Source organism: Pristiophorus japonicus, chromosome 19, assembly GCF_044704955.1.
Source record: "Pristiophorus japonicus isolate sPriJap1 chromosome 19, sPriJap1.hap1, whole genome shotgun sequence".
NCBI classification, from domain to species: Eukaryota; Metazoa; Chordata; class Chondrichthyes; family Pristiophoridae; genus Pristiophorus; species Pristiophorus japonicus.
In genome coordinates, this window is record NC_091995.1 from 3207908 (window position 1) to 3219601 (window position 11694).

Below are 11694 nucleotides of genomic sequence, written 5' to 3' on the forward strand. Positions count from 1 at the left end.
GGGAGGGGGAGAGAGGGAGTGGCGGGGAGGGGGAGAGAGGGAGTGGCGGGGAGGGAGGGGGGGGGAGGGAGGGAGGGGAGGAGGGGGGAGGGGGGGGAGGGGGAGGGAGGGGGGAGGGGGGAGGGGAGAGGGGGCCGGGGGGGGTGAGGGGAGGGGGGGGAGGGGATAGGCGGGGGGGGGGAGGCGGGCGGGGTGGGGGGGGGAGGCGGGCGGGGTGGGCGGGTGGGGGAGAGAGGGAGAGGCGGGTGGGGGGAGGGAGAGGCGGGTGGGGGGGAGGGGGGAGGCGGGTGGGGGGGAGGGGGAGGCGGGTGGGGGGAGGGGAGTGGCGGGCGGGGGGGGGGGGGAAGAGGCGGGTGGGGGGGGTGAGGGGAGAGGCGGGCGGGGGGTGGGGCGGGGGGGAGAGGGGGGAGGGGAGAGGCGGGTGGGGGGGGGAGGGGAGAGGCGGGTGGGGGGGGAGGGGAGAGGCGGGTGGGGGGGGAGGGGAGAGGCGGGGAGGCGGGCGGGGTGGGGGGGAGGCGGGCGGGGTGGGGGGGGGGGAGGCGGGGGGAGGGGAGAGGGTGGTGGGGGGGGAGTGGAGAGGCGGGGGGGGGGAGGGTGAGGGAGAGTGAGAGCCAGGGTGGGGCCTGGGAGTGGGAGAAGCTCCTGGACTGTTCTGGCCTTACCTGGGAGACCTTTGGCGGGTAGGTGCACGGGCTGGGCTCCGGGCCGGTTGATGGTCACGGTCTCAACGACCGCTGTCTCCAGGCCCAGGCAGGGCTCCCCCGGCTTGCTCTGTGCCTCCTTGCTCCCCGCCTCGTCACCGCGGATGCCCGGGATTGCGGTCGCATCAGGACGCACCTCCTCGGGGGCCTTGGGCTCGACCTCTGGGCCGGCGGCGGAGGGAGTCGCCTCCTTGCTGCTCTGGGCCGTGACGTTTCCCATGGCGCTCGCGGTACCCGCCAGTTTCTTGGGGGTCGTTTCTGCCGTTTCGGCAATTCCTGCAAAAATAAAAAGGCCCGCCGCTGTTTATTTCCCAGGGTTCCGCGCTGCGCGTCCAAACCCAAGGAGGGAAGTCACCGAGCAGGCAGCTGGACACCTTGCAGGACCACTCACATCGCATCACGTCAGATATACGGCACAGAAACAGGCCATTCGGTCACACCAGTCCACGCCGGCGCTAATGCTCCACTCGAGCCTCATCCCGTCTTTCAACAGAACATAAGAAATAGGAGCGGGCGTAGGCCATAGGCCCCTCGAGCCTGCTCAGGCCATAGGCCCCTCGAGCCTGCTCCGCCATTTAATACAGTCACTATGCCATCTTGCTACAGTTATACAGGGTATTGGTGAGGCCACACCTGGAGTACTGCGTGCAGTTTTGGTTTCCGTATTTACGAAAGGATATACTTGCTGTGGAGACAGTTCAGAGAAGGTTCACTCGGTTGATTCCGGGGATGAGGGGTTTGACTTATGAGGAAAGGTTGAGGAGGTTGGGCCTCTACTCATTGGAATTCAGAAGAATGAGAGGTGATCTTATCGTAATGTATAAGATTATGAGGGGGCTTGACAAGGTGGATGCAGAGAGGATGTTTCCACTGATGGGGGAGACGAGAACTAGGGGCCATGGTCTTAGAATAAGGGGCCGCCCATTTAAAACTGAGATGAGGAGGAATTTCTTCTCTCTGAGGGTTGTAAATCTGTGGAATTCGCTGCCTCAGAGAGCTGTGGAAGCTGGGTCATTGAATATATTTCAGACAGAAATAGACAGTTTCTTAACCGATAAGGGGATTAGGGGTTATGGGGAGCGGGCAGGGAAGTGGAGCTGAGTCCATGATCGGATCAGCCATGACCGTATTAAATGGCGGAGCAGGCTCGAGGGACCGGATGGCCTACTCCTGCTCCTATTTCTTATGTACTTAAATTTTTGATACGATCATGGCTGATCTGATCATGGACTCAGGTGCACTTCCCCGCCCACTCCCTTTTGAATATATCCAAGGAACTGGCCTCAACAACTTTCTGTGGTAGGGAATTCCACAGGTTCACCACTCTGGGTGAAAAAGTTTCTCCTCATCTCGGTCCTAAATGGCTTACCCCTTATCCTTAGACTGTGACCCCTGGTTTAGTACTTCCCTAACATCAGGAACATTCTTCCTGCATCTAACCTGTCCACTCCAGTCAGAATTTTATATGTTTCTATGAGATCCCCTCTCATTCTTCTAAATTCCAGTGAGTATAAGCCTAGCCGATCCAGTCTTTCTTCATATGTCAGTCCTGCCATCCCGGGAATCAGTCTGGTGAACCTTCGCTGCACTCCCTCAATAGCAAGAATGTCCTTCCTCAGATTAGGAGACCAAAACTGTACACAATACTCCAGGTGAGGCCTCACCAAGATCCTGTACAACTGCAGTAAGACCTCCCTGCTCCTGTACTCAAATCCTCTCGCTATGAAGGCCAAGAGATCATTTCCCTTCTTCACTGCCTGCTGTACCTGCATGCCAACCTTCACTGGTTGATGTACCATGACACCCAGGTCTCGTTGCACCTCCCCTTTTCTTAATCTGCCTTCATGTTTTTGCTCCCAAAGTGGATAACCTCACATTTATCCACATTATACTGTATCTGCCATGCATTTGCCCACTCACCTAACCTGTCCAAGTCACCCTGCAGCCTCACAGCATCCTCCTCACAGCTCACACTGCCACCCAGCTTAGTATCATCTACAAATTTGGAGATATTACACTCAATTCCTTCATCTAAATCATTAATGTATATTGTAAATCGCTGGGGTCCCAGCACTGATCCCTGCGGTCCCCACTAGTCACTGCCTGCCATACACTGCAGCAACTCGCCAAGGCTTCTTCGGCAGCACCTCCCAAACCCGTGACCTCTCCCACCTAGAAGGACAAGGGCAGCAGGTCCATGGGAACACCACCACCTCCACGTTCCCCTCCCAGTCACACACCATCCCAACTTGGAAATATATCGGCCGTTCCTTCATTGTCGCTGGGTCACAATCCTGGAACTCCCTCCCTAACAGCACTGTGGGAGCACCTTCACCACACGGACTGCAGCGGTTCAAGAAGGCGGCTCACCTCCACCTTCTCAAGGGCCGATTAGGGATGGGCAATAAATGCCGGCCATTAATGAATTTTTAAAAATCCACCAAGACCCCAGATCTCTTTTCTGTGAACCAAGCACGCTGCTGCTTAATCCAGATTCTCGCATCTCCTGCCCAATCTCATTGACTCTACCCATGTTGAACAACATTCCCTTCACCTCTCTGCTCTTTGACCTGGCTTGGCAGATAGACACATAGAAACTAGGAGCAGTAGTAGGCCATTCGGCCCTTCGAGTCTGCACCGCCATTCAATATGATCATGGCTGATCCTCTATCTCAACACCATATTCCCGCTTTCTCCCCATACCCCTTGATGCCTCTTGTGTCTAGAAATCTATCTGTCTCCCTCTTAAATATATTCAGTGACTTGGCCTCCACAGCCTTCTGTGGTAGAGAATTCCACAGGTTCACCACCCTCTGAATGAGAACATTTCTCCTCATCTCAGTCCTAAATTTCCTACCCCGTATCCTGAGACTGTGACCCCTTGTTCTAGACTTCCCAGCCCCGGGGGAAACATCCTCCCCGCATCCAGTCTGTCCAACCCCGTCAGAATTTTATACCTTTCAATGAGATCCCCTCTCATTCTTCTGAACTCTCGTGAATACAGGCCCAGTCGACCCAATCTCTCCTCATACCACAGTCCTGCCATCCCAGGAATCAGTCTGGTGAACCTTCGCTGCACTCCCTCTGTGGCAAGTATGACCAACAAAGCAAATGGCACTGTTTGAAGAGCAGGGGGAAGTTCTCCCGCTGTACTGGCCAAGCACCCTGCCTCAGCCAACACCACCAAAAATAGATTACCCCCCCCCCCAACCCGTCCCATTCAGCTCACTCTGCCTTTTACATAACAAAAAAGGAGAAGTGGGCCATTCGGCCCCTGGAGCCTGCTCCGTCATTCAATGAGATCATGGCTGATCTGCGACCTCAACTCCCCTCTCCTGCACTGTTCCCCGTATCCCTTGAATCTATTAATATCCAAAAATCTATCGATCTGTGTCTTGAATTTAAAAGACAGCCCTCTGGGGCAGAGAATTCCAAAAATTCACCATCCTTTGAGTGAAGAAGTTTCTCCTCATCGCTGACCTAAATGGCCAACCCCTGATTCTGAGACTGTGACCCCTGGTTCTAGACTCCCCAGCCAGAGGAAACATCCTCCCTGCATCTACCCTGTCAAGCCCTGTAAGAATTCTGTATCTTTCAGAGATATCACCTCTCATTCTTCTAAACTCGATAGTGCAGGAGTAGGCCATTTGGCCCTTCGAGCCTGCACCGCCATTCAACAAGATCATGGCTGATCACCCAGCCCAGCACCTCCCCCCCACGCCCCCTCCACACCCCCCAGCCACAAGGACCACATCCAACTCCCTCCCGAACACATCCAATGAACTGGCATCAACTCTCCGCAGCAGGGAACCCCACAGGCCAACAACTCCCCGAGAGAAGTCTCTCCCAGTCCCAATCAGCCCACCCCCCCCATCCCAAGAGCAGGCCACCCCCCCCGGCTCTGGACCTACCCAACACCGGGAACACTCCCCCCACACCCAACCCGTCCCGTCCCGTCAGAATCCTTCCCAAATGTCGAACACCCCCGGATGTTGGGCCCCCAGCCCCGGCCACCCAGGAGCCACTCCCCCGCGACGCCAACCACACCACATCCACCAATCGCCATCTGCGCAGTCAACCCGTCCACCCCACTCTGAACACTCCCCGCACCGAGGCACAGAGCCCCCAGGCCCGCCCCTCCATCACACTTCGCTCCTCCCCCCCAGACCTTCGCTGCAATGTGGCCCCTCCTGTCCCCCGCCCTGGGTTTCTCCGCCCGCCCGCCCCCCCCCCCCCCCACCTCCACCACTCTCCCCTCCATCCCCCGCCCCCGACTCCCCTCATCTTCCCTCTGCCTCCCCGCACAGGCTCCCACCTTGGGGGCGATAACCACCTGGGGCCTGGAATTTTAGCCCCCGGCGTGGCAGTCCTGCTCCCGTCTCAGAATATCGGCCTGCTCAATCTCTGCGTATAGGACAATCCCCCCATCCCAGGAATCAGTCTGGTGAACATTTGTTGAGCTCCCTCGATGGCAACATAAGAACACAAGAAATAGGAGCAGGAGTCGGCCATTTGGCCCCTCGAGCCTGCTCCGCCATTCAATAAGCTCATGGCTGATCCGATCACGGACTCAGATCCACTTCCCCGCCCGTTCCCCATAACCCTTCACTCCCTGATCGTTCAAAAATCTGTCTATCTCCACCTTAAATATATTCAATGGCCCAGCCTCCACAGCTCTCTGGGGCAGAGAATTCCACAGATTTACGACCCTCTGACAGAAGAAATCCCTCCTCATCTCAGTTCTAAATGGGCGGCCCCTTATTCTGAAACGATGCCCCCTAGTTCTAGATTCCTCCACGAGGGGAAACATCCTCTCTGCATCCACCTTGTCGAGCCCTCAATGAGTATAGGCCCAACCTGCTCAACCTTTCCTCATAAGTCAAGCCGTTCATCTCGGGAATCAACCGAGTGAACCTTCTCTGAAGCTCCCTTAGGTGAGAAGACCAAAACTGTACACGAAACTCCAGCTGTGGTCTCAGCAGGGTCCGATATAACTGCAGTAAGACGCTTTACTCTTATACTCAAATCCCAATGTAATAAAGGCCAACATACCATTTGCTTTCTTAATTGCTTGCTGTACCTGCATGTTCACTTTCAGTGATTCGTGTACAACTATTTTGAGTAGAATAATAACCATGTGCCCTGATTAAAGAGGGGGTCACACGCCAGAAAATATTATTCAAGTGCCTCCTTGCTTTTTTTTTTTGAGGTTTTTTTTTTGAGGGCACCAATAACACAAATTAACAATTCAACATCAAGGGAACCTTTGTCAAATCAAATTAAAATTCTGTTCCCGGTTGAGATGATGCACTCCAGTCCCTCCGGCGCCCACCTCTCGCGGAAGGCCGCGAGCGTACCGGTGGACACCGCGTGCTCCATCTCCAGGGACACCCTGGCTCGGATGTAACCGCGGAACAGAGGCAGGCAGTCGGGCTGAGCGGCCCCCTCGACCTGCCCGCTGCCTGGACCGGCTGATAGCCTTCCCCCCCCTTGGCCGTGCCCAGGAGCAGGCCCACGAGGAGACCTTCCGACCTGCCCGCTCCCCTCCGCGCAGGGTGCCCAAAGATCAGGAGCGTGGGACATGAAGCGCAGCCAAAATTTGAGGAGCAGCCCCTTCAGATAATGGAAGAGGGGCCTGCAACCTCACACACACTCAACGTAAATATGGAACACGGACTCCTCCAGAACGCAGAAATGTCATTCGTGCACAAGGACACCCCGAGCCCATTTGAGACCTTGCTGTGCACAAAATGGCAGCTGGGTTTGCCGCCTCAACATTGGCCATTTTTGAACGGGTAACCTTACCTTGATTTGGCTTGCTGCTGGGGCCTGTCTCCAGCAGCAGGAGGTCTGCTTCTGCTGTAACCCGAACCGCACTGTTGGGTTCCCCCTGAATCAAGAGGAAAAAATTAAACTCAGAATTCCGACACAACAAACGGTCCCGATTTGATGAATTCTCCTCACCATCACCCCCACCCCTCGCGCCCAAATTCGACACGAGAAGCCAATGGCATTGAAGAGATTCCAACTCATAAAAATACCATCCTCTCGGCCTCTTGGACCTGGCCTTACTTCAAACTTGACATCGCCCTGATTTGCAACCAAGAGAAATGGCTTTCAAGTGTCAGCTGTGGCTCAGTGGGTAGCACTCTCTCTCCTCTGAGTCAGAAGGTTGTGGGTTCAAGTCCCACTCCAGGGACTTGAGGACATAAATCTAGGCTGATACTCCCAGTGCAATGCTGAGGGAGCGCTGCACTGTCGGAGGGTCGGTACTGAGGCAGCGCCGCACTGTCGGAGGGGCGGTACTGAGGGAGTGCCGCACTGTCGGAGGGGCGGTACTGAGGGAGTGCCGCACTGTGGGAGGGGCAGTACTGAGGGAACACCGCACTGTCGGAGGGGCAGTACTGAGGGAGTGCCGCACTGTCGGAGGGGCGGTACTGAGGGAGTGCCGCACTGTGGGAGGGGCAGTACTGAGGGAGCACCTCACTGTCGGAGAGGCAGTACTGAGGGAGCGCCGCACTGTCGGAGAGGCAGTACTGAGGGAGCGCCGCACTGTCGGAGAGGCAGTACTGAGGGAGCGCCGCACTGTCGGAGAGGCAGTGCTGAGGGAGTGCCGCACTGTCGGAGGGGCAGTACTGAGGGAACACCGCACTGTCGGAGGGGCAGTGCTGAGGGAGTGCCGCACTGTCGGAGGGGCAGTACTGAGGGAACACCGCACTGTCGGAGGGGCAGTACTGAGGGAGCGCCGCACTGTCAGAGGGGCAGTACTGAGGGAGCGCCGCACTGTCAGAGGGGCAGTACTGAGGGAGCGCCGCACTGTCGGAGGGGCAGTACTGAGGGAGCGCCACACTGTCGGAGGTGCAGTACTGAGGGAGAGCCGCACTGTCGGAGGTGCTGTCTTTTGGATGAGACGTCAAACCGAGGCCCCGTCTGCCCTCTCAAGTGGACGTGAAAGATCCCGGGGCCACTATTTCGAAGAAGAGCAGGGGGAGTTCTCCCCAGTGTCCTGGGGCCAATATTTATCCCTCAATCAACATCACGAAATCAGATTATCTCTCATTATCACACTGTGGGAGCTTGCTGTGCGCAAATTGGCTGCCACGTTTCCTACATAACAACAGTGACTGCACTCCAAAAGTACTTCGTTGGCTGTAAAGCGCTTTGGGACGTCCGGTGGTCGTGAAAGGCGCAATTGAAATACGAGTCTTTCTTTAGTTGGCCATGCTTTTTAGAGTGGAAGCAAGTCATCCTTGATGACGAGGGACTGCCGATGATGATGATGACATTGGCAAAAGCCTTCAGCCAATGTGCTGGTTCTCTGATGCTCTCTTTTAATCGCAAGCTTCCACCATCAACTCCACGACCAAACCTGTAACCATCGGTAACTCTACCCTTTGCAAACCTGACTTCCTCTCCTCTGTTGAACGTGTTCACTCCCTGCTGGGCCCATATTGCCGCGACACCATGTCCAACGGCACGTATATGTGTCTTGAACACAACTGTCGACAAGTTATTATTTAAATGGAGAAAGATTGCAAAGTGCTGCAGTACAGCGGGACCTGGGGGTACTTGTGCATGAAACACAAAAGGTTAGTATGCAGGTACAGCAAGTGATCAGGAAGGCCAATGGAATCTTGGCCTTTATTGCAAAGGGGATGGAGTATAAAAGCAGGGAAGTCTTGCGACAGTTATACAGGGTATTGGTGAGGCCACACCTGGAATACTGCGTGCAGTTTTGGTTTCCATATTTACGAAAGGATATACTTGCTTTGGGGGCAGTTCAGAGAAGGTTCACTCTGTTGATTCTGGGGATGAGGGGGTTGACTTATAAGGAAAGGTTGAGGAGGTTGGGCCTCTACTCATTGGAATTCAGAAGAATGAGAGGTGATCTTATCGAAACATATAAGATTCTGAGGGGGCTTGACAAGGTGGATGCAGAGAGGATGTTTCCACTGATGGGGGAGACTAGAACTAGGGGGCATAATCTTAGAATTTAAAATTGAGATGAGGAGGAATTTCTTTTCTCAGAGGGTTGTAAATCTGTGGAATTCGCTGCTTCAGAGAGCTGTGGAGGCTGGGACATTGAATACATTTAAGACAGAGATAGACAGTTTCTTAATCGATAAGGGAATAAGGGGTTATGGGGAGCGGGCAGGGAAGTGGACCTGAGTCCATGATCGGATCAGCCAGGATCGTATTAAATGGCGGAGCAGGCTCGAGGGGCCATATGGCCTACTCATGCGTCTTATATTCTTACTTTTCTTTCAAGAAAAGGCAGTTTTGCCTACTTAACATTCAACTGCATTGGACCGAGACAGCTCCAAGAGGTGGGATAAAATACAAGACTGTTTTCAGTCGTTGTATTTGAAAGGCCTAAGAAATAAGTGTCCAGTAGAACATAAGAAATAGGAGCAGGAGTCGTCCATACGGCCCCTCGAGCCTGCTCCGCCATTTAATACGATCATGGCTGAACCGATCATGGACTCGGCTCCACTTCCCTGCCCGCTCCCCATAACCCCTTATTCCCTTATCGATTAAGAAACTGTCTATCTCTGTCTTAAATTTATTCAATGTCCCATTCCACAGCTCTCTGAGGCAGCGAGTTCCACAGATTTACAACCCTCTGAGAGAAGAAATTCCTCCTCATCTCAGTTTTAAATGGGCGGCCCCTTATTCTAAGACCATGCCCCCTAGTTCTAGTCTCCCCCCTCAGTGGAAACATCCTCTCTGCATCCACCTTGTCAAGCCCCCTCATAATCTTATACGTTTCGATAAGATCACCTCTCATTCTTCTGAATTCCAATGAGTAGAGGCCCAACCTCCTCAACCTTTCCTCATAAATCAACCCCCTCATCCCCGGAATCAACCGAGTGAACCTTCTCTGAACTGCCTCCAAAGCAAGTATATCCTTTCGTAAATATGGAAACCAAAACTGTACACAGTATTCCAGGTGTGACCTCACCAATACCCTGTATAACTGTAGCAAGACTTCCCTGCTTTTATACTCCATCCCCTTTGCAATAAAGGCCAAGATTCCATTGGCCTTCCTGATCACTTGCTGTACCTGCATACTAACCTTTTGTGTTTCATGCACAAGTAACCCCCAGGTCCCGCTGTACTGCAGCACTTTGCGATCTTTCTCCATTTAAATAATAACTTGCTCTTTGATTTTTTTTTTCTGCCAAAGTGCATGACCTCACACTTTCCAACATGATACTCCATCTGACAAATTTCTGCCCACTCACTTAGCCTGTCTGTGTCCTTTTCCAGATTTTTTTGTGTCTCCTCACACATTGCTGTGTGCTCAGTTTTTTTGTGTGGTGTGCCATGTAAAACTTTGCAAAGCAAACTATGGCTTAAAAATATGGCGTGCTGCACAAAGTGGGAGTTTAATTGTGAACGCAGCAAAGAACAAGGTTGGAATTCCCAGGGGCTGCAAGTTTATTGTCAAAGCAACCCCTGCGTGCAAAGATGCACAGCTACAGACAGCATGTCCGGCGCCCCTAACCCTGTATAACGCCAGGGCACGGCAGCAGCGAAGGGAGGAGCTCGATGCCTTACACAAGTTCCGGGGTGGGGAAGAGAGGCAGCAGTCAATCGCCGCGGCGACGTGCGCCCGCCCGGGCCCCTGTGTAACGCAGCGGCACAGGCGCCCACACAGGTTGCGGGGCGGGCTATTCACCCGACGCCGGGACCCTGTATAAAGGCATGCCATCCGCCGGCAGCAGTGGGGAGGGAGGGAAGCGCATGCGGGTACACAGGTGGCGGGGCGGGCCCTTCACCCGACGCCGTCGGTTCAGCTCCGGCCCCGCACCCTGTATAACGCGCCAGCCAGCCGGCAGCAGCGGGCGGGAGGCGCATGCGGTACACAGGTGGCGGGGCGGGTCATTCGCCCGACGCCGTCCGTCCCCACCCGGCCCCCTGTATAACGCACCATCCGGCGGCGGCAGCGGGCGGGGAGCATATGCCATACACAGGTTGCGGGGCCCCCTTTCCCCCCCCACACACACACACACACACACAGACAGGGCTCAGCTCCACAAAGCCGCCATGGCCGCCGTTAACTCGCCGCCGCCGCGGCGGAGAGGGAAGAAGCGGCGAGAGGCCCTCGCTTGAAAAGACGGGAGCCGCGGCGAGGAGAGAACCCAGAGGCTCCCGGCACTCCCCGCCACGGCCAGCGGGGCCGATCAAAGCCGCCATCGCTGTCCCTCCCCTCCCGGCCGTCGGCGGCTCGCTCACCTCAGCATCCAGGGAAGCCATGGCTCCCGGCCCCTGACGTCATCGCGCAGGCAGCGTGGGGCGGGGCCTGAGGAGCAGGGGGCGGGGTTCGAGCCGGGAGCGGCGGCCTGGCCCTTAAAGGGACCGCGCCACTTAAAGGCGCAGCACCCAAAGTGACCACCCACAGCTTCTGCACAACAGCAACAACTCACAAGCACACGCCCTGCTTCTGTGCTGCGTCAGAAATAGAAAAGAAGGGTCGACTCGCATTCATGTGGCGCCTGTCGCGACCCCCCCCCCCCAGATGTCTCGAAACATAGAAAATAGGTGCAGGCTATTCGGCCACTCGAGCCTGCACCACCATTCAAGAAGATCATATAAGAACATAAGAACATAAGAATTAGGAACAGGAGTGGGCCATCTAGCCCCTCGAGCCTGCTCCGCCATTCAACAAGATCATGGCTGATCTGGCCGTGGACTCAGCTCCACTTACCCGCCCGCTCCCCGTAACCCTTAATTCCCTTATTGGTTAAAAATCTATCTATCTGTGACTTGAATACATTCAATGAGCTAGCCTCAACTGCTTCCTTGGGCAGAGAATTCCACAGATTCACAACCCTCTGGGAGAAGAAATTCCTTCTCAACTCGGTTTTAAATCGGCTCCCCCGTATTTTGAGGCTGTGCCCCCTAGTTCTAGTCTCCCCAACCAGTGGAAACAACCTCTCTGCCTCTATCTTGTCTATCCCTTTCATTATTTTAAATGTTTCTATAAGAT

At 55.0% G+C, this 11694-nt stretch overlaps 1 protein-coding gene across 1 annotated transcript in view; it reads right to left on the reverse strand.

Annotated features, from left to right (window-relative positions):
* LOC139229626 (histone-lysine N-methyltransferase EHMT2-like) overlaps window positions 1-10986 on the reverse strand; it is a 151925-nt gene extending 140939 nt beyond the window's left edge. The window contains 3 exon segments of the mRNA XM_070861136.1: window positions 663-977; window positions 6507-6591; window positions 10941-10986. Of these exon segments, the coding sequence (XP_070717237.1) occupies window positions 663-977; window positions 6507-6591; window positions 10941-10961 (421 nt within the window). The 5' untranslated portion in view covers window positions 10962-10986.
* Window positions 10987-11694: the final 708 nt, after the last annotated feature.